The 22,945-nt window shown below is 35.3% G+C and overlaps 1 protein-coding gene across 1 annotated transcript in view; it reads right to left on the minus strand.

The window, feature by feature from the left end:
• Positions 1 to 22,945, minus strand: part of GBE1 (1,4-alpha-glucan branching enzyme 1) — a 269,814-nt gene that overhangs the window by 198,874 nt on the left and 47,995 nt on the right. Inside the window, exon 2 of the mRNA XM_077750044.1 lies at positions 14,873 to 15,042. Within this exon, the coding sequence (XP_077606170.1) occupies positions 14,873 to 15,042 (170 nt within the window). The remainder of the gene's footprint in view (positions 1 to 14,872; positions 15,043 to 22,945) is intronic.

Genomic DNA, 22,945 nt, shown 5'->3' on the forward strand with positions numbered 1-22,945 from the left:
TGCTCATCCCCACAAGTGCCCTCCTCCATATCTATCACCCCCCTTCCCCTCCCCCTGCCCCATTTGCCCTCAGTTTGTTCTAGGCATTCAAGAGTCTCTCATGGTTTGCCTCCCTCCCTCAGCTCAGGTCTTCATCTCATACTTGCACCCCCCCCCCACCACCATGACCTAAGGTGAGATCTCATGGGATTTAGCCCCATGTTAGCTCTGTGCTGACAGTGCAAAGCATGCTTGAGATTCTCTCTCTCCCTTTTCTCTTCCCCTCCCCTATGCATACAAGCACTTTTCTCTCAAAATAAGTGAACGTTAAAATAAAGAAAGTTGCATCTTCTTTCCCCTAAGAACTCAGACCTTTGGTAAGCCTGAAACTCTTCAGCTTCTTAGTATTTAAGTTACTAGCCTTGTTCAGGATTGTTGACATTAAGGATAGATCCAAGGAATAAAAGGAAGTGAGAGTGGGAGGGAGGGAAGAAGGAAAGAATGGGGGGGGAGGGGATGGGAAGGGAAGTAAGGATCAAAAGGAAGGACAGGGGAGGTGCAAGGCAGGCAGGAAGGGAGGGAAAAAGAAACCAATGCGTAAAAAATGTTTTCTTCCTCTTTGAATGGAAATGTATATAACTCACTCATGTTGTTATTTAAAGATGGGATCACTGGGGCGCCTGGGTGGCTTAGTCAGCTAAGCGTCCGACTTTCGCTTAGGTCATGATCTCACGGTTCGTGGGNTCTGGGTAGCTATCTGGTTATTCTCCATTTCTCCGTGCCAGGAACTACCTTAAGACCCTTCTGAATTTCTCAGACCTGCTTGAGGCCTTGGAGGCTGAATTTAGTAGATGGCAATTCGAATCTCCCCTGCTCTCCAGGTACAAGTTGGGACTGGCCAATGGAAGATATTGGCATAAGAGAAATGAAGATATTTAACACCCACTCCACCCTTGCTTCATTCTGGCTGTGGCTGCCTTTCTCTCTGGCCACAGACCCTGTGATCAGACTCCTAATTTATGACTCCAGCGCTAGGTTCCAGTAACCATCCCCGCCTTTCTCATACCTACGCCTAAAGAGGCAACAGCTTCCAACTCTAGTTGTTCCCTTAACCCTCACCAGCCTTCTGTAAAGAGCCATTCACTAAACTCTCTCCAGTGATATCTGAACATGCCATCTGTGTCCTGCTCCATGACTGATACAAAGGCTAAAATCTTGTGACTCTCCAGAAAAACTCTTAAATAGAAGCAAGTCTATGAATAACTACCACCTAGAGATGATGGCCTTGGTCACTGGAGCCAAGCACACTTATCAGTCAACTGAGATAGCAAGAATAAAGAAAGCAAATCAGAGTAGCCTGGGTTTAAAACAAACAAGCAAACAAACTTCTATAATGTGCCCAGAGTTGTGAATCTGCACAAGGGTCATTCACCTTCAGTCCTGATCAAGCTCTCTTGTCAGGTACTTCCCCCTAATTAGGATGAACACATTGAACAAACATCTTCGTATTTCCATCCAGAAAGCAATGTCTAGATTAAGCATGTATCTGCCCAGCAGGTCTATTTCAACATGTAGCAAGTATATCAGATATATTATACTGATATATGTATTTATATATATATCATCAGTATATATACATGCATCACTATACATATCTATTATCATATAGTCATAATTTATTTTCATTTTTAGTGAGTAAATTTTCATTACATCGACATGGTTACATGGACATATAACAATAGCCTTTTAAAAACATCTTCCTAAATTTTGCATTATTATTTTTACAGAAACAATTAAAACACTAAGTGTTTAGTGATACCTCTGTAGGTAAATTCAAAAGCTAAAAACTAATGAACACTTCTTATAGTATAGTAAATATTGTTCATTGCAGAGCCAAGTAGAAAACTATGATTAAAGGCTCATCCACAGTCCCAAAACATGACCATGTGGGTCTCTGTAAGTCTGTCTGGGGTGCCATACCACATGGGTGGCTTGAACAACAGACATTTATATCCCATAGTTGTGAAGTCTGAGAGGTTTAGAATCAAAGTGCCAGAAGAGGTGGTTCCTGGTGAGCACCCTCTTCCTGACTTGTAGACTACCACCTTCCCACTGTGTCTTCACGTGGGACAAAGTCAGAGACAGCACTCTGGTCTCTCTTCCTCTTATTTTAAGGACACTAATCCCATCATTGGGTCCCCACGATCTCATCTAAATCTAATTACTTCCCAGAGACCTCACCTTCAAATATTATCATACTGGGGGTTAGGGCTTCAACACATAAATTTGAGGAGAGACGGACACAAAAATTCAATCCTTAACATCCACCTAAAGAAAGCTCTTTCCAGCTTCATGTTTAAATTGAGCTTCACTTTTTTCCTCTACTGAAAGCCTTGAGTCATATCCTAAAATTTTCTAAGTTCCCAGATGGTTTCTCCATTCTACCATTTTCCTCCCAGGGAACCTCCTCCCAGGGAACATCATGATGTCTTCTCCACCCGGTCCCTTGCTAATTGTCTGTTTTCAATGACAACTTCTCTTTCCATTTTACTCTTTCCTAAACCTGTGACACTTGTTCCTGTATCTCCTGTCTTCCTCTTTCTTGATTTGTTCCCTCATTTTGCAGTTATCCATACATAGTCTCCTAAGGAAGAATTCTCTGATGATAAACTTTCTGTATCTCTACATATTTGCAAATGTCTCAGCTGTACCTAAATACCAATGAATAACTAAATTTCCTCCACCCCAGGAATCTGAAATAATCATTTCATTGTTCTCTACCTTCCACTGTAAGTGACATGCCCATTTGATTCTTTCCTAGGAGACTTGTGTATATCCCTCCTTCTAGAAAATTTTCCTAAATAAAAATATATGTCACTGCTTTTAGGTTGCACATTGCTTATTATGTGCTAGGATAAGAGAGTATGTCTGTGACTTTCCCATGAAGATAGGGGGGAAGAGATGTAAAGGAAGAATATAAGATATTACAACAGTCATAGTGTATAAATGATATAAATCCTCAAAAAATGAGGGCAATACATCATCAATATTAAACTCTACCCTAAGACTGTGATTCAGAAGATTTGCTATTTACCCTGGAATCTTCATTTTACCAATACCCAGGTTATGCTGCTTCAAGTGATATATGGACCATATAAGAGGAAAAGTTGTTTTAGACTTAACAAAGCATGATGAAGACAAAATTGATCTCTAGTAGAGGAAACATAAAAATCCTATTTAAAATAAAGCCGAACTGGGGAGCCTGGCTGGGTCAGTCAGTTAAGTGTTCTAACTTCGGCTCAGGCCATGATCTCACGGTTCATGAGTTTGAGTCCCACGTCAGGCTCTGTGGTGAAAGTGCGGAGCCTGGAGCCTGCTTCAGATTCTATGTCTCCTTCTCTCTCTGCCCTTCCTCTGTTTGTTTGTTTTCTCTCTCTCTCTCTCTCTCAAAACTAAACATTAAAATTTTTAAAAAATAAAATAAAGCATAACTAATTTGTTACAATACAGAGAAAGAATATAATAATATCTCTCATTGCTGAGTTTTCTAGAACTTTAAATAACTGAAATTCTATAGTACATATCTCTTTATCACAGATGTAAAAATTGACAAAGTTGGTAAAGCTAACTTTTTTAAAAAATGTTCATTTTTGAGAGAGAAAGAGTATGAACAGAGGAGGAGCAGAGAGGAAAGGAGACAGAGGATCCTAAGTGGGCTCCACATTGACAGCAAAGAGCCCAATACAGGACTTGAACTCATGAATTATGAGATCATGACCTGAGCCAAAGTCAGATGCTGAACTGATTGGACTATCCAGGTGCCCAAATAAACCTAACTTTCAAAAAAAATTGTTGAAAATATTTTTCTGTACTGAACCAGTATGGAAAGCTATTGTACTGAGCCATGGAGTACTTTAAAATATCTAAGATACAAAGTGAAAGGTATACTGTATATTTGCATAACCCAGCAGGCCTAATGGAAGAGAGATATTATTCCAGCAATGAGAGGCCAGAGTGGAAACCAAGCTACCGATTTCTAAGAAAGAGCCTTAATACTGGGAATTGCTTACACAGGTGGTCGAAGAACTAAGAATTGAGATGGAAATTAGCAATAACAGAAATCTGGTAACACCCTTAAGGGAGAGGATTACTGGAACTCAGAAGCCAGGGCATCCAACAGAAGGTGGCAATAAAGCAAGCCTACATGCCAGGAGCTGAGCTCAGGACAGAAAAGCAACAAGAACCACAAGACATACCTGCTGAATGAGAAACACCCAGCCTCACTTCAGATAGAGGAGTAGACAAAGGAATGGGGAGGAGAGGATTCCTTGGCTTCTCCCTCCTCCCATCCTCAAGCTATCCATTAGTATCTCTCATTAAGCCAACTCAACAGAAACAGAGGCCAAGGGAGCTGGGGAAATGTGGTACAGAGCAGGGTAGGGGAAAGGATCTTCAGGCAAATAATCAAGGCACAGTAAAATATGTGAATGGGTAAGAACATCAATAACCAAGGCAACTTAAGAGAATTGAATGCACATATTCATATAAAATCTTGTACACAAATGTTCATAAAAGCATTATCCACAGTAGCTAAAAAGTAGAAAGTACCCAAATGTCCTGCCACTGTGGAAAGGATAAACAAAATATGGTGTCTGTACAATGGAATATTATTCAGCCACAAAAAGGAACAAAGGACTGTTACATGATACAAAATTAATGATCCTTGAAAACATTATGCTAAGTGAAAGAATGTGGAAAGAAAAGGCCCCATGTTGTAGGATTCCATTTGTAGGAAATGTCTAATACAGGAAAATCCACAGAGACAGAAAAGAGATTAGGTAGTTGCCAGAGAATGCAGGGGAAAAAACATTTGGCACTAACTGCTAACAGTTAGATGTTTCTGTTTAGATGATAGAAACATGATAGAAATGTTCTGGAATTAGACAGTTGATAATATTTGTACCAACTAGTAAGTATACCAAAACCACTGAAGTGTTTACTTTGAAATGGTAAATTTTATATGTGAATTATAGCTCAACTTTTAAAATGTTAAAAAAAATAATATAAGAAAATAAATAAGAAGTGGGAGTATGTAATAAGCCTAAAAAATTTTAGTCAAAAGTTATTTAGTCTTCATGGTTGTTGGGCAGTGACAGTGCAACACTGTATCACTATCCAAGGGCATTGACATTTGCTGAGAAAATGTGGTATTTTCAGGTTCCTAATTTCTAAATAATGCATCTGGGGTACTTCTGCCACTGATTTATAAGCAACTAAGGTGGCTACGTGACTTTTTTAAGAACCGGTCATGAAAGGTGGGTCCCTGGCAGTCAAAATTAAAATTAGTAAGGGTGCCTGGGTAACTCGGTTGGTTAAGCTTCTGACCTTGGCTCTGGTCATAATCTCACAGCTCATGAGTTTGAGCCCCCCATAGGGCTCTGTGCTTACAGCTTAGAGCCTGGATCCTGCTTTGGATTCTGTTTCCCTCTCTCTCTGCCCCTCCTCCACTTGTGCTCTGTCTCTCTCTCTGTCTCATTCTGTCTCTCTCTCTTTCAAAATTAAATAAAGATTAAAAATTTTTAATTAAAATTAATATTTTCACAGTTTCACATGAGGGACTTACAAGCAATCAAGATCCAAAGTTTTTCTTTTTATATTTTTTCAAGATCTATTCAAGCTTAAACATACCACTTTTTTATTAAATAAAAAAATAGTTGGACAGAGATTGAAAATGTAAAGAATACAAACTAGTAGAGGGAAAAGACGGAAAGGATACGAGGAGAGAGGTACGTATTCAAAGCCTGACAAAATAAACAAGATAAAGCTTCAGGACTAATCAGCAAATCTCAGTTGACCCGCTTGGAGGTCTGGATAAGCAAAACAAACAGTGTTATATATCTTTTACAGATTTACTACATTTCTATAAGCCTCTGCACAATGCAAAACAATATTCAGGTATGTTATCTCTGGCATAAAAAAATCACAAATTAAATTGGAATTGCCTAAAATGTCTATCATAAGTGACAACTTCTTAGAATAACACAATTTGAACATAAAATGAATAGTTGCCTTGTGATCAAGAGACAGATACATTGATAGATGTTACCATCAGTCACACTTGAGGCCAAAATTGACTATTGAAAAACCAAAACAAAACTTCTTTACGAAAACATCTAATTTGAAAAAAGAATAATATTAATTATGTCCCTTTGTGGTGTAAGTAAGTGGTGAGTTTCATAAAGTCACTTTAATGGATAAAATTGTGAAAATTTTAAAAGACAAATGCTGAAGAAGAACCATAAACCAAGTAATTTTACAAACATTAACTGCAAGGGAAACAGCAAAACTGAAACATAACAAAAAGTATTGTATAACCCAAACAGCATAAATTTTTAACAGGATACTTATGAAAAAGCAACACAAGGCTAGAAAATTATTTATGTCACAGAGTTCAAAATCTACCTTCTAGCATTAAGGTCCCTAACAGCAATTTCCTAAAATCCCAGGAGGTAAGGATGCTTCCCTATAAAAATAATCCCATTAGACATTATAACAAAGCTCACTGACCTAGCACAATCAGGGCAGAAGTTGGTACATATATTGAAAATATTGGTTAAAGCAGAGAATGATAAAATATGCATATGCATATGTATATACACACAAACAGTAAAAATTTTGTTTTTATTTAAAATAGAAATATAAATTTTCACCCATATTCTGATGTAAGAGTAAAGGCATTTCTTCTTAGGTCCTCTAATTAGGAATTTGTAGTATCTTTCTTATATGAACCTATACCTACAACGCGACATTTATATTTCCAATTCCTTTTGGATCATAATAGAAAGAAAGCTAAAAGGTACACATAGAGTAATCTGCATATGAAATTGTTAGATTTATATCATTTTCTCACAGTTCTCTTGAGCATACTTAATTCAGAATCATTTTTTCCAACTTGTCCTTGCTGAGATTTTCCCAATACTTAATAATTTTCTTTGCTGTCACAGTTATAGTTCATCCCTTTATATAATGTTATATTGTAGAATTATAACGAGAAGAATTGGCATTCACAGGATTTGAGTGGGCTGGGAAACTGGTTCACTAATAAGTACTCAATGTAACTGGCAGGAGGAGAAGTGCATACATGTATAGACTATAGCTTACTGCCCATGCGTGCTCAGTATCCTGGGGAAAGTTGTCGGTATCATTTATGGTGAGCCTGTCAAGCAGAAGCAAATTCAGTATGTTTGGTAAGTAGACATTAGCTAAGTAAACCTCTACTCTGTTGAAAACAAGCAATTTATCCATGAAAACTGATAGAAGGGGTGAGAGTATCAACATCAGTTTGGAAAGCTAGAGAAATTCCTAACAACTTCCTAGAGAAAGCCTTGGCTGATTAGTTATTTTAAGTTTACATATGTCAAAGTGGCCATTTCTCAGCATCGGTGCAGAATTGGTTAACAGTCCTAAAGCCTTCCACTTCTACCCCATAGCTGCCACCTTTTGCCAAAATAAACAATATCAGGAGTGCTCAGATCAGAAATTTGGTTTTTAGAAACATCACAAATCTCCAATAAGCCAAACTTATGAGAAGCCACATAACAAAACTGCATTCACAGAGAACTCCTTGAAGTTAGTAGATATTCCAGAAAAAAACCTTCTCAACAATCAATGTAGAGAGTACCACCCTACCTAACCAACCAGTTACCCTCTGCTCCCCCTCTCCAAAAATGACAGCCTTTATGATAACTTAGAATTTTCTATCAAAGAATCTGTAAAATTTCTTCTTTATATATTTTTTGCCATGGGGGTCATTAACACTATTATTCCCAAATTTTCATGATCTTCCATCCATAAACGATGATTCTGCTTCCAAGCCCTAATGACATAAGACTTGGCCAGATTACTTGGTTCACGAAATGGAAGTGCAAATCACATTTGTCACTTCTAAACTGAAGCTCTGAAAGCCATAACAGGTTTCCTCATTGCTATTTCTCTCTGTCTGGAACTCAGCATGTCCCACACAGGGGCTGCTCCATCACCCTTGACGCTAAGTAGAATCTGACCCTTGGGGGGCACCTGGGTGGCTCAGTCGGTTAAGCATCCGACTTCAGCTCAAGTCATGATCTCATGGTTCGTGGGTTCGAGACCCGCATCGGGGTCTGTGCTGACAGCTAGCTCAGAGCCTGAAGCTTTTTCTCAGATTCTGTATCTCCCTCTTTCTCTGACCCTCCCCTGCTCATGCTGTCTCTGTCTCTCTCTCAAAAATAAATAAAACATTTAAAAAAAATTTTTTTAAAAGAATCAAACCCTTGGGACCGAGCCACAGATGATAACTGTAGCCTTTATTGTTACAGAGCATCAAGAGTTTCTTTGTAACATGCCATATTACAGTAAAAGTGGACTAACAAATTTATTTGACTGAAAAAAAATACAAAGGAGAACTATGCCTCCCAACAATAAAAGGTTTGTAAACCAATAAATAATAACTAATTTCCAGATCAGTGTTCCCCAACTACCTGTGATTATGGATCAGTTACTTTAAAAATTTTTTTTCCAATTTATTACAGACCAAATCGTATGTAAAGTGTAATAAAATATATTATTAGAAAATCAGAAGGAGAAAGAGTTTCAAAATTTAAGGCCCAATTTTTGTATTATCATTATCAGATTCACCAGGAAAAATAATTACTCAAACTGCTATTAAAGTTTCTAAATGCATATCATCCCAATTTCTGGTAATATATCACTGCAAAACAATTACAGTGCATGGAACCACACTGGTCCACAGAGTACAGCTTAGTAGCAAACATGGCTTCAGAACATGTGGAATTAAGAAATACAAAGGCTTTTTGTAATGATGTAAACTTCTGGACAACTGTATAACTGAAAACAAAATTATAGATAAATTTTGTCCAGGAAACAGGTAAAATTCTTTAACATCCTTCCTACTCTGCAAAAATATCTATGGTTCCTTTTTTCTACAGGCATAAAAATCAGGGTGGGTTTTTTTTCCTTTTTTTTTAATAAGTCTATCCATGATAGACATTTAGGTTATTTGAAAAGTGCCTGGCTCCCAGACTTAGTCATTTTAAATGAAATGTTTTCAGTTATAGTGAATAGAACCCAATTATTTTATATTGACATATGTAGTTTACTGCCTTTTTCTCTTCTTATTATCATCTAGTGACTGGAAAGCATCTAGTTTTCTTCAATTATTTAGCAACCTGCAATAAACCTGGTTTGGCTCCAAAACTCCAAGCATATTCTAAATCGCATTTAATTTTCTAAAGAATGAATCTTTGCTGTATTGAAGATGAATCAAAGTTTTAGAAATTCATCTCCAACCTTTAAAGTAGTTTCTGGCTTGCCCAGAAATACTTTTTGGGTGGTAAGACTCCAATCTTGATGAATGTCATTATATATCCACTGTCCTGGGCTGCTGCTGCAGCTGCTTAAAAAGCTAGTTTGTAAAAAATGACTGAAAGGAAGAGAAATGATTGTTTCATTTTCTCTCAAATAAAAAAAAATATGTGTAATATATTTATTTTTTTTTAATGTTTTATTTATTTCTAGGAGAGAGAGACAGCGTGAGCAGGGGAGGGTCAGAGAGAGAGGGAGTCACAGACTGAAACAGGCTCCAGGCTCCGAGCTGGCAGTCAGCACAGAGCCCGACGCGGGGCTCGAACCCACAAACCGCGAGATCATGACCTAAGCGAAAGTCGGACACTTAACCGACTAAGCCACCCAGGCGCCCCAATATGTGTAATATATTTAAAGTGAAGTTCATTTCCAAGTTTTAAAAAAGTGGATGGCAAAAGCTAGATTTGCTTCAGTTTGGGCAAAACAGAGACTAAGTCATTTGATTCTTGCAGGAGTTAACTGCTATTTGAAATTAGTAGTAATTTCTTTAAGAAGAAAAAAAAAAGACCATTAAAAATGGGAGAGTGTTTTTTCAATATCATCAATTGATATTCCTATTGCACTCAATAAGGTAGAAAACATTTTCACATTTACAATCTAGCTGGTATATTTCACAACCCAGTTTAAGCAGGTAAGACAAGTATCATCACTTTACTCCCACTGAGCCAAAGACAGAACCATGTTTTGAGAGCTCAATTATGATTTCAAACTCTTTTTTTCTTTCCCTACCAATTCTGGGACATTTCTTTCTTAAAGATCATTTTTATTTGACTACTCTAAGTAGTTGTACCAACCAAGTCAGTTGGCAAAAAAAAATACACCAGAACAATAAATTATTTACTAGAAATATTTTCAGTAAGCCCAGATAAAAAAACGTATAGTGTGGTACATTTCTAAAATGGTCAGAAGAAGAGACGTACATCAAAGTATGCTAAAGTATTTTGATTACAGATGTATTTTTTCATAATACAAAATTTAAACCTAGACATTCTTTAATTTTAAATTCTTCTGGAAAAACACCACAAATGTCTAGTCATTCAGATAAAAACTAAATTGAAATTTTCCTTTTCAGGTAAATATAAGTAATAGTCAATTTAACCATTAGTAGAAATAAGGTTTTTGTTGCTGGTGTCTGAAGATCTGTATTATGTTACCTTTGGGGATTGAGAGAATAGGTAAGTATAGAAAAGCAGTGTTTTAAATTATATTTACACTTTGGTGATAAAAATATAAGCAAAATTATGTTACTTTTTAAATCTTTGCCCATGGGTAAAGAAGCAATTTGGTTTTCTTAAGGTGATATTTCAAGTACATATGCAGCAAGTTAGCTGTGTTACATTACATGACAAAGTAAGGAATAGAATTCTAAGAACTGATCAGTGCTTTTATGGTTGGAGATTAATTCTATAGGGCCTTTTGAGTTTATTGTTTTGTCAACCCATCACCTGATAAATAGGAGTACAGTCATGAATACAGTTAAATGTTTTTTTAAATGTTCTTAAATGTTTTTTTAAAACATTTTAATATGATCAGCAAAACTACCAAAAACATTTTAATTAATCTTCATATGCATTTTTTAATAAAAAAGGTACTGTAACTGTTTAACTAATTAATATACATTTTCTTTTCCTTTTGGTTTAGTACAAATTTATATATTAGAAGACATAACAATAAAATTATCTAACCTATTTTTGAACCTGAGCAAAAGCTCAACAAAGAAAAATGACTTTCTTCTTGCTCAACTCCTCAAAAAAGAGAAAGAAAGAGAATGTAAATAGGGAAAAACAAAATATAGAATCCCTCATGTTAAAAAAATGGCATATTTAGTTCAGTTTATTTAAGGGTATATTTTCAACTATGTTGTCATTATTATCAATATTCTGTGCTCTACACAGTCATATCAAATTAATGCTCACTACTCACAGGTACATTTTTTTCCAAAGAAATATTCTTTTAAATGCATTTCTAACCCCAAATTTTGGTTCTACTCTAAATTTTCAAACTTTCTTTAAAAAGTCAAAGCTCCTTAGTGAGAAAAGTTGAGATCTTATATATACAAAGACCCGGAAACTATAACTTTGGGCAGAAAAGCTATTCTTTCAACTAGATAAGAAAATAGATCAGTCATTTAAATTTTCCCAGCATACTGTCTTTTCCTATTTTCAATCACAATTTCATTTATCTCAGCTTTCCCATCTGTCCAGTAAAAATAAAGGCTCATTGATTAAATCTGATGTTCTTTGTGCTCTTGAACACTAAATAAATGCTGTTTGATAAAAATAATTCACCAAATGCTATCCTAAAGATATGGAGAGATTTTAAATTATGTGATACACCTTCACAAAGGGTAGGGTTTTTAAAAATCAACTTGAATTATATTAAAAAAAATGTTAACAGGACATTTTCACATTAAAATAGGAAGAAGGTAATTTTTAGTTTTCTGTTTATAAAATGTCTTCTCAATTATTATACTTTTAATATATAAGCATTGAATTCTAAATAAACTTTTAAAATGCAATTATCCAAATGCACATATGGTCCAACTATATTTATAAGGCATAACTTCTAATAAATCAGCATTAGACCTTATGATAGTGCCCAAATCTAGTTTTCATATAGTTCCTTTCCCATGTTTTTGTATTTCTAAAGCTTAAACAGTGGCTTTTAATCATATATATGTAGCACTGATGCAAGTGCCAAATTTTCACTGAGGTTCTTATAGTGGTTTTGGTGTCTCCGCATAGGAATTTAATTTTAACATTCTCAGTCAATACTTCTCAATCTTATAAATGGCTGTAAAAAGAAGTAATGAAATAGAATGCCAAAAAGTGTCTTAATAATAGGTTAATGTCTAAATAATCTTTTACCAACAAACTACTATTAAAAGCAGTTCTATAGAGAAGATGGGGAAAAACCATGTTTGTGTATTAGAATAAAGTATTAAGAAGTATTTTAACAATAATTTAAGTGAAGAGTCTCTTATCTCCAAAATATATTTCATGATTATCATCAGCCAAACAAAACTAATCTGCGTCATAGGGTCTTTTGCAAAACTTTCCAAGAAGTTTTCTTTCTTCTTTTTTTTTTTTTTAATGTTTTATTTATTTCTGAGAGAGAGAAAGAGAGACAGCATGAGCAGGGGAGGTCAGAGAGAGAGGGAGATACAGAATCTGAAGCAAGCTCCAGGCTCTGAGCTAGCTGTCAGCACAGAGCCCAATGCTGGGCTCAAATCCACGAACCATGAGATCATGACCTGAGCTGAAGTCAGATGCTTAACCTACTGAGCCACCCAGGCGGCCCTCCATGAAGTTTTCAACGACTCTCAAGAAACAGGCAGCTTACATAATCTAATTTGGGGAACTACAAGTTCTTAGACCTGTGCTTTCTGATAAGGGAGACAGCTAGTAGATACATGTGGCTATTGAGCACTTGAAATAAGGTTGGGGCAGCTGAAAACCTGAACTCTAAATTTTTTTTAATTTTAACTGCTTTATTAAATTAAAATTTTAAAACTATTACTCAATTCAGTTACTAGAACTTTTAATTATGTTTGAAAACACTTGGTTATGTATTCTTTGAAAAAAAAAATTTATTAAAGGGGTGTCCAGGTGGCTCAGTTGGTTAAGTGCCTGATTTTGGTTCAGGTCAAGATCTCACGATCCCTGGGTTTGAGCCCCACATTGGGCTCAGTGCGGTCCGTGCAGAGCCTGCTTCAGATCTTATGTTCCCCTCTCTCTCTACCCATCTCTTGCTTGTGCTCTCTCTCTCAAAATATAAATATTTTTTAAAAAGTAAGAAAAACTTTTATTAAATGTAAAGATAGATCAAGTATTTACAATGAAGATATATCAAAGCTAAAAGAACACAAAAGAACAAAAAGACCTCACTAACAGATTTTATACTGATTATATTAAATAATTTTTTAATGTTTTTTTTTTAATTTCTGAGAGAGAGAGGGAGGCAGCGTGAGCAGGGGAGGGTCATAGAGAGAGGGAGATACAGAATCTGAAGCAGGCTCCAGGCTCTGAGCTAACTGTCAGCACAGAGCTCGACATGGGGCTCAAACCCATGAACTATGAGATCATGACCTGAGCCAAGTTGGATGCTCAACCGACTGAGCTACCCAGGTGATCCTATACTAAAATATTTTGATATATGGGGTTAAATAAAATTTATCATTATTAAAATTCACTCAACTGTCCTCTACTTACTTTTTTAATATAGCTACTAAGCGTTCTGAAGTACATGAGTGGCTTACATTATATTTCCATTAGACAGTACTACTTTAGACAACACATATAAAACCAAAACTTTTTAAAAGTCAGCTTCTTTAAAGTATAATTTACATGCAATAAAATTCATTCTTTTATGAGTACAGGTCTATAAATTTTAACAAACATATGCAGTCATGTAACAAGCAGTACAATTAGGACATAAAGTATTTTCATCACCCCAGAAAACACCTTCATGCTCCTCTGTAATCAGCTCACAACTCCTACCTCCAAACCCTGACAACTCTGTTTTCTGTCCCTATAGCTTTCCCATTTCTAGAACGTCATATAAGTGGAATATATAACATGTAGACTTTGAATCTGGCAAAATCAAATTTTAAATACTCCAGCACTGACACAGCATTAAAGGATGATTATCATTCTGATACTTCCTTACATTACGAACATTTTGCCAAGCCTATTTTTCGTTATTCCACTTCCAAAACTGAGCTTTCTTCTCCTGTCATTATTACAGTAATTTATTTACATCACTAGAATAAAAGTGAGGAAATTTTATCACAGTTATTTATATATAGGTCCCTCCTCCCACTAGACTGTAAGCTAGAAGCATGACTTCTAGCCCAACTATGCTTTTCATGCAGTCAATTATCTAATGAAATTAACAGTGCAAATAACAAGGCTGAGAAGGTATTTGTTAAAAACAAAACAAAACAAAACAACCCTGACATTGTATTATTAAAAAAAGAAAACAACCAGAATTCAGGGATGAAGTTTACCCTCTAGATTAGATGTCTACTTTTCTTGAGGTCTCAAAAGAAAGAATATTGGGCACTAGAGGACCCAAGAACTACAATGCCAGCTAACCAGGTACAAATGCTAGTGGAGATTTAACTTACACCACTATTTTTACCCAGATTGCTATTGATTTTGTCAGGCCTTGCTAACAAAGCTGAATAAATTTAGAGCAGTCTGCCTAGTACTATTTTTCTTATAAACTCTGTTATTTTGGTACATGATTTTACAGCACATAAGTTTTTCAGAAACACATGTATTACATTTCAGCATAGACACCAGTACCACATGAAAGTAAAGACTTAACAAAGTCTATGGTTCTATCTAAAGAGGCAGATACTTGTAATCCTTAGTCCTCATACAGTTAAATATATGAAGTATCACAAATCTATGTTTTAAGTAAATAAATAAAACAGTAAAACTGACTTTAATTCTTTCAAAACACTTACTGAAGTCTCCAGTAAGAAAAACTCCTTCTGCTCCTGGGGCCCATTCTTTGCAGTATAAACCACCATCAGCACATCTGTGGACACCGAATGATTCATAACCTCTGGAAAACTTATCAATACCACCTTCGTTCTCTCCGATGTTGTTCAAAGTCTCATTAAACCGCTTATACCTTTAAAAAAGTGCAAAAAAAGAAAGTTAGAAAATAAAATTGTCTTCCAAGAAAGCTATCTGGAATTAAGCAAGTGCTTTACTCTTATTCACAAAAAGAAAAAAAGATATTAAAGAGGAATAATGTGAATAATTTCACTTATTGGTAGCAGTTACCTCAGAGGATAAAAATCATTCTTATCTCAAATAAATTGAAAAAATATCACATTTCTTTTATAATTTCATGAATTTTGGCACAAGGGAAAAATATGATTACTCTATATTCATGAAATTTTAAAATCAGCTTTATAGCTACTTCTATGTCAAAAGAATATAATGAAGGAGGATCCCTACAGATCTCTCTTCTAATCCCTAAGGAAATAAAAGAAAAGTAGTCAAAAACCAGCAAGATAAATAAAATTACCTTCCAACCGGTTTTGGCACACTTTTCCTTTTAAAGGGTGGATAGTAAATTGTTCTGTTTCACAACCACTCAACCATCTCTCTGAAGCATGAAAATTGCTGCAGATGATATGCAAATGAATGGTATGCCTGGCACCAATAACATGTTATTTATAAAACAGTTATTGGCCAAATTTGGCCTGTGGATTGTAGTTTGCCGAGCTCTGCCCTATAGCAACTAAGCATGGAAGGAACATACTACATCGTGTCAAACTATAAAAGCTAGTGGCCATGAGAAGAAACCGAAGATTCCTTCCCAAGCAGAACCAAAAACAGCAAATGCTTGTTCCTGACCCTCTCACAGGTCCCAAGCCCATAGGGCTATGCCAAAACNTACTATTTTCACTAACACCAACAAATCTAGGGAGAAGCTAGGACAAAACAGGTAAAACCGGAGAAGTAAAACACATGGTAGGTACTTTGTGTCAGAAGTGAAGGCTCCAGAACAATGAACTGAGCAATGCTAATAAGCTTCCCTGCACTTCCCCAGACCCTGAGGGGTGAGCAATAGACCTCCAGGAAGATGGCCTGAATCCAAGTAGGGGATATACAAGGAATATACAAAGCTTCAGAAACTGACTAATGAAGGACACTCCAAGTGAGCTAAACAGAAAATGAATCCTTCCAAAGATGTGGAAATTCTTACATTATTTTACGCTGTATTTCAACTTAATTAAAAATGATCAAAAAAAAAAAGAGAGAGATGTGGGATTATATGACAAAATGAGAGAATGAGAATAAAATGAGACTGTAGAAACCTAAGGAAACAACATGAATAACAAAATCTATCATTGGAAATAATCATAATTGGTAAGAAACAAAATGTACAGTAAAAATCACAAATTATTCAATGAATAAATAATTGGAAATTTATATAATAAAATAGAAAGGAAGACAAAGAAATGGAATATATTAAGAGAATCTAAAAGATACACAAAATCGGCAAACAATGATCTAAATAAGGATACCTAGTATAAGGACTCTGAAGAACAAAATCAAATAAAATGGATGCAAAAAATATAAAGCTGGACAATTTTTCCTTAAGACTTAAATCTCCATATTAAGAAGAGCATACTGTGTTTTAAGAAAATTTTGGGGAAAAAAGCATACAAATTCACACATGAGCAACAGCTCCCAATTTAAGCAATTGAAATTCAAAGGATAAACAAACTCTTCAGACAACCAGGTACAAAAAAGGAAGCAGAGGGAGGTTTTGGTTTTTGTTTTGTTCTATTTTGTTTTCCCCAAAGGAACATTGCATAAAAGACCAGAAGATAATGCCAAGCCCACACATTTCTGAGAAGGGAAAGGAATAACCTAAGGGTAATATATGAGGCAAGTTCGTACTCAAACCTAAGGAATTCTTTAAGTATTGTCAAATTAAAAAATAATCTTAAGCTTATGACACTAATGAGCTATGGTTGAAGGGAGAAACAAAAACAAAACTAGGCAATTAAAAGATTAAACACACACACATACACACACACACACACACACACACACACACACACACACAGAGGAATTAATGGTCGTTGCAGCTGTGTTGCTGAACCCTGAGTCAGGAAACAGAACCATGGCGAGGTGACTGTGCAAATGTGTGAATGTGGTAACAAAAAAAGAATCTCAATGGATAAATTAAAAGTTTTATTATTTAAAAAATGAGATGAAAGGAAAAATGGAAGAAAATATTGGAGTAGTCAGACCCCTGTTTTAAGAGTAACTGGTCTTCATTACACTTTGTAATCTTTTTTTTTTTTAATGTTTATTTATTTTTGAGAAAGAGAAAGACAGAATATGAGCAAGGGAAGGGCAGAGAGAGAGGAAGACACAGAATCCATAGCAGGCTCCAGGCTCTGAGCTGTCAACACAGAGCCCAATGCGGACCTCAAATTCATGGACTTCAAGATCATGACCTGCGCTAAAGTCAGAGGCTTATCAGACTGAACCACCCAGGCACCCTAATCTCTTTACTTTTATTCAAGTATAATTAACATACAGTGTTATATTAGCTTCAAATGGGTAATACAATTATTCAACAATTCTATATATTACTATGTGTCTATCACAATAAATGTACTCTTAAACCCCTTTACTTTACCTATTCACCCCACCAACTACCTCTCTGGCACCCCCAGTTTTTCTCTACATTTAAGAATCTGCTTTTTATTTGTCTCTTTTCTTCCTTGTTCATATGTTTCTTGAATTCCACATAGGAGTGAAATCATATGACATTTGTCTTTCCTCAACTCAACTCATTTATTTCACTTAGCATTCTAGGTCCTGCCATGTTGTTGCAAATGGCAGGATCTCACTCTTTTGTATGGCTGAGTAATGTGTGTGTGTGTGTGTGTGTGTGTGTGTGTGTGTGTGTGTGTACATATTTAAACTGATCCACATATATCATGTCTTCTGTATCCATTCAACTATCAATGGAAATTTGGTTTGGTTCCATACCTTGGCTATTGTAAATAATGTTGTAATAAACAGAGGGGTGCATATATCTTTTTGAATTAGTGTTTTCATTTCCCTTGGGTAAATGGTCAGGAGTAGAAATACTGGATCATATGGTAATCCTACTTTTAATTTTTTGGGGAAACCTCCATACTGTTTTCTGCAGTGGCTGTACCAGCTGCATTCCCACCAACAGTGTACAAGGGTTCCTTTTTTCCACACCCTCACCAACACCTGTTCTTTCTTGTTTTTTTATTTTAGCCATTCTAACTAACAGGTAGGAGTCTTTCTGACACATATGACAGGTATCTTATTGTGGTTTTGTTTTGCATTTCCCTGATAAGTGATGTTGAGCATCTTTTCATGTGTCTGTTGGCTATCTGTATGCCATCTTTAGAAAAAATGTCCATCCAGGTCCTCCACTGCTTTTTAAATTGCATTTGTTTCTTCAGTGTTAAGTTGTATAAGTTCTTCATATATTTTAGTTATTAATCCCTTATCAGATATATCATTTGAAATTATCTTTTCTCACTCAGGAGGGTTGCCTTATTGTTTTGTTGATGGTTTCCTCTGTTGTGCAGAAGAAACTTATTTTGGTATAGTCCCAATAGTTTATGTTTTTGTTACCCTTGACTGAAAAGACATATCTAGAAACATATTTCATTAGTGAATATCAAAGAAATTACTGCCTATGTTTTCTTCTAGAGATTTAAGGTTTTAGGTCTCACATTTAAGTCTTTAATCCATTTTGAGTTTATTTTTGTGGATAGTGTAGGAAAGTGGTCCAATCTGATTCTTTTGCATGTAGCTGTTCAGTTTTCCCAGCACCATTTGTTAAAGAAACTTTTCCCTAGTCTATATTCTTGCCACCTTTGTCATAGATTAATTGACCATAAAAGTGTGGGTTTACTTCTGAGCTCTGTATTCTGTTCCACTGATCTATGTCTATTTTTGTTTCAGCATCATAGTGTTTTGATTACTACAGCTTTGTAGTATATCTCAAAATCTGGGATTGTGATACCTCCAGTTTTGTTTTCCTTTTTCAGGATTGCTTTGGCTATTTGGGGTATGTGTGGTTTATACAAATTTTAGGATTATTTGTTCTAGTTCTGTGAAAAATGTTGTTGCTATTTTGACAGGGATTGCATCTGTAGATTGTTTTGGGTAGTACATTTTAACACTACTGGCTCTCCCAATCTTTTATTTACCTTGTGTGACCTTCAATTTATTTCATCAATATATATCAATATAGTTTTCACATAGTACAGATCTTCACCATCATGGTTACGTTTATCCTTTAGGTATTTTATTTTTTTGGGTACAATTGTAAATAATTTAATCCCTTTGTTGGCCTTAGATGTGAACTCTAGAAAATAATAATTTTGAGTATAAAGAAGTTGCATACAAATTTCACCCATTTCTTTCAATTCACTTCAGTTTCTTTGTTTCAGATGATTTAACTTAAATTTAACACGTGTTTTTCTCATGTTTCATTATTTCTATCTATCAAGATATTTCTCTGTTCTCCTAACTACATATAAGCATATAAAAATATCTTGAATAAAGTTCTCCAAATATCAGTGACAACTTTTTTCACATGGTTTCTTTTTACTTTCTTCCTTACATTGTTCCAACTGTTTATAAGAAATGAGCACCATTTAAATGAAAAAAAAAGAATTTTTTTCTGAAACTATATAATTTTTACATCATTAAAACATCTACATAATTCCATAACCTACATAATCCTACCATATTCCTTAGGAATTTTACTGGCATGCAAAACTATGTTTGTAACATTTGGGGAATTGAAATTATTTGACATCAATATTTGGAACAAAACTGAGTAGCTGAAATAGGCTTCAGCAGATGTAGAAATTAAATATCTAATGAAAGAGTATTTCAAATCAGTAATGAAAGGATCTCTCATCTAATAAAATATTGGAACCTATAAATATTTTTAAAAACTGGATCTCTGAAACCAAAATAACTTCAAGATCACAGTTATAAACATTAAATTAAAAATAAATAAAACAGTTCACAGATGTACAAATAAACATATGAAAAGATGTTCAAATTTATACATAACTAAAGAAGTACTTGAGGCGCCTGGGTGGCTTAGTCGGTTAAGCATCCGACTTTCGCTTAGGTCATGATCTCGCGGTTCGTGGGTTCGAGCCCCGCGTCGGGCTCTGTGCTGACTGCCAGCTCAGAGCCTGGAGCTTGCTTCAGATTCTGTGTCTCCCTCTCTCTCTGACCCTCCCCTGCTCGCGCTGTCTCTCTCTCTCCTAGAAATAAATAAAAACAAAAACACACACACAAAAAAAGAAGTACAAATCCCAAACTTAAAAATTCTAGTTTCTACCTAAAAATATCAGTAAACATGATAGTCTGTGTGAAGAGAGTACAGTGCAGGAAAAAAAGACATTCCCAAATACTATTTGGTGAGATATAAGTTAAGGGAACTATTTGGCATCACCTATGAAAATTTCAAAATCACTAAGTAATTCCATTTTTAGACATTTACCTATGGATAAAGAGAACAAGGAAGCAATGACGTCTATGGTGAACAACGATAATAATTATGGCACTAATTATAATACAAAACCATGGAAAATAACCTACCAGATCAACAATTGGGAGATTGGTTGAATAAACTGTGGGACTTCTAAACAATAAATTACACAAGAGTCATAAAGAAGAATGGGGTAGAGAGAAATGGGCTGATATGCAAAGGTGCCAAAAATGTCATGTTTAGGGAAAGAAGTTATAGAACAATATTCTGAAAAGCAGCTCTTTGCATAAACAAAACATAGATCTAGCTATGGATGGCAGGCAGATCCATTGTCACAGGACTTGTTCCCTGACTCCAGGGGTTAGGTTCCAATGGCCTGGAGTACGGAGGGGCCTTGAGCCTTCCTAACAGCAGCACAGTTACCACATTTGCTTCAATGACAGAAATATGCCACATAATCTGATCAGTGGACCGAAGTGGCCTATAGGAGTGGTAGGTATGGGTGGAATACTTTATATATGACTCCCTTTTATACTGTTAATTGAAGTATATTTGACAACAATGTTACATTGGTTTCAGGTGTACAATGTAGCAATCAGACAGGTCTATGTTTTACTATGCTTATGGTAAATGTAGCTATCATCTGTGGCCATAAAATACTATTGTAATACCACTGACTATATTGCTTATGCTGTAACCTCTATTCCCCTGATTTTTTCACTCCATAACTGGAAGCCTGTACTTCTCACTCCCCTTCACCCATTTTTCCCATCCTACTACCCATCTCTCCTCTGGAAACCACCAGTTTGTTCTCTTTATTTATGTATCTGTTTCTGCTTTTTGTTTGTGAATTTGTTTTTTTAGATTCCACATATAAAAGAAATCATATGGTATTTGTCTTTTCCTGACTTATTTCACTTAGCTAATATCCTGTAGGTTCATCTATGTGTTGTTGCAAAGGGCAAGATCTCATCCATTTTCATGACTAAGTAATATTCTAATGTATATGTGTATACACAACACTTCTTCCTTATTCATTTATCTACTGATGGACAATTAGGTTGCTTGTAGTAAATAACACTGCAATAAACATAGGGCACGTATAATTTTGAATCAGTCTTTTTGTTTTCTTTGGGTAAATATCCAGTAGTGGAATTATTAAGTTATATGGTATTTCTATTTTTAATTTTTTGAGGAGCCTCCATACTGTTTTCCACAGTGGCTGAACCAATTTGCATTGCCACCAACAGTACATAAGGGTTTCTTTTTCTCCACACCCTTGTCAACACTTGTTATCTGTTTTTTTGATACTAGCCATTCTGACAGTGTAAGATGATATCTCATGGTTTTGATTTCCATTTCCCTGATGATGAGTGACATAGAGCATCTTTTCATGCATCTGTTGGTTATCCATATGTCTTCTTTAGAAATATGTCTATTCAGGTCCTCTGCCCATTTTTTAATTATTTATCTGGGGGTTTTTGTGTTGAGCTGCCCTTCTGTATTGTATATATACCTAGCACGCAAATACACACACGTATATGCACACACATGCACATGTGCATGCACACACGTCCATGGTTTTATAAATATAAAAATTATATTCAATCTGTGCTTTGAAACAAATCAGCTTTTAACAAAATGTCATAAGCTCAGTCTCGCTGATGTCCTTACCCCGGGAGGCACAAACTGAACTGCTCACAGAAACCAGATAGGTATCACATACATGAGGAAGTATACCTCATAAGAAACACAAAAGCACAAGACTGATGAGAAAAAATTAAGTTCACCTTAGAATATGGAAAACAAAGCAGAAAGGACCTCTAGTGAGACAGTGACTATATATCCCACTGAAAAACAAAACCTTCTATTTAGTAGCTACAGTCTATTGTTACCATGCATGATTTGCCAGACCAAATAATTGTTTGGGGACCAAAACAAAATCTGAGATATTTCTATGAACTCTCTCTAATTTAAATAATTGGCAATGTTTCAAAATTCCTTAAAACACTGGCCTGCACAAAACAAAAAAACAAACACAAACTAGGTCTATAGATATAATGAGATACTATTATGCAAATTCATATTCTCAAAGTCCTGTGAGAAAATGGGGAGAGGGGGTTTTGTTTTTTGTTTTGTTTTTACTTCTTACAAATGTCATTCAGCCACCATTCTTGGTATATGAAAACTCTAATCCATACTAAACCACACAGTAGAAACATTCAATAAAATGGTCAAACAGTAAGGAGAAATAAAATTATTTTGGAAAATTACTAATTAAAAAAAGATACAAACTCTGGGGGGTTAAATAAATATGGTAATAATTTTCTTTTTAATGTGAGTCTAATATCTTAAAAACACACTTTAGATTTATTTAAGGTTTAAGTTTAAAAACTCATTCCTAAGAACTTTCATAAGATGTATACAAATGTCCCATTTACTAAAAATTCAACAGAAACAGGATTATAGCATTATATTACTTTAACTAAATATCTTGACT

The sequence above is a fragment of the Crocuta crocuta genome, unplaced genomic scaffold (assembly GCF_008692635.1).
Source record: "Crocuta crocuta isolate KB4526 unplaced genomic scaffold, BGI_CrCroc_1.0 scaffold545, whole genome shotgun sequence".
Lineage (NCBI taxonomy): Eukaryota > Metazoa > Chordata > Mammalia > Carnivora > Hyaenidae > Crocuta > Crocuta crocuta.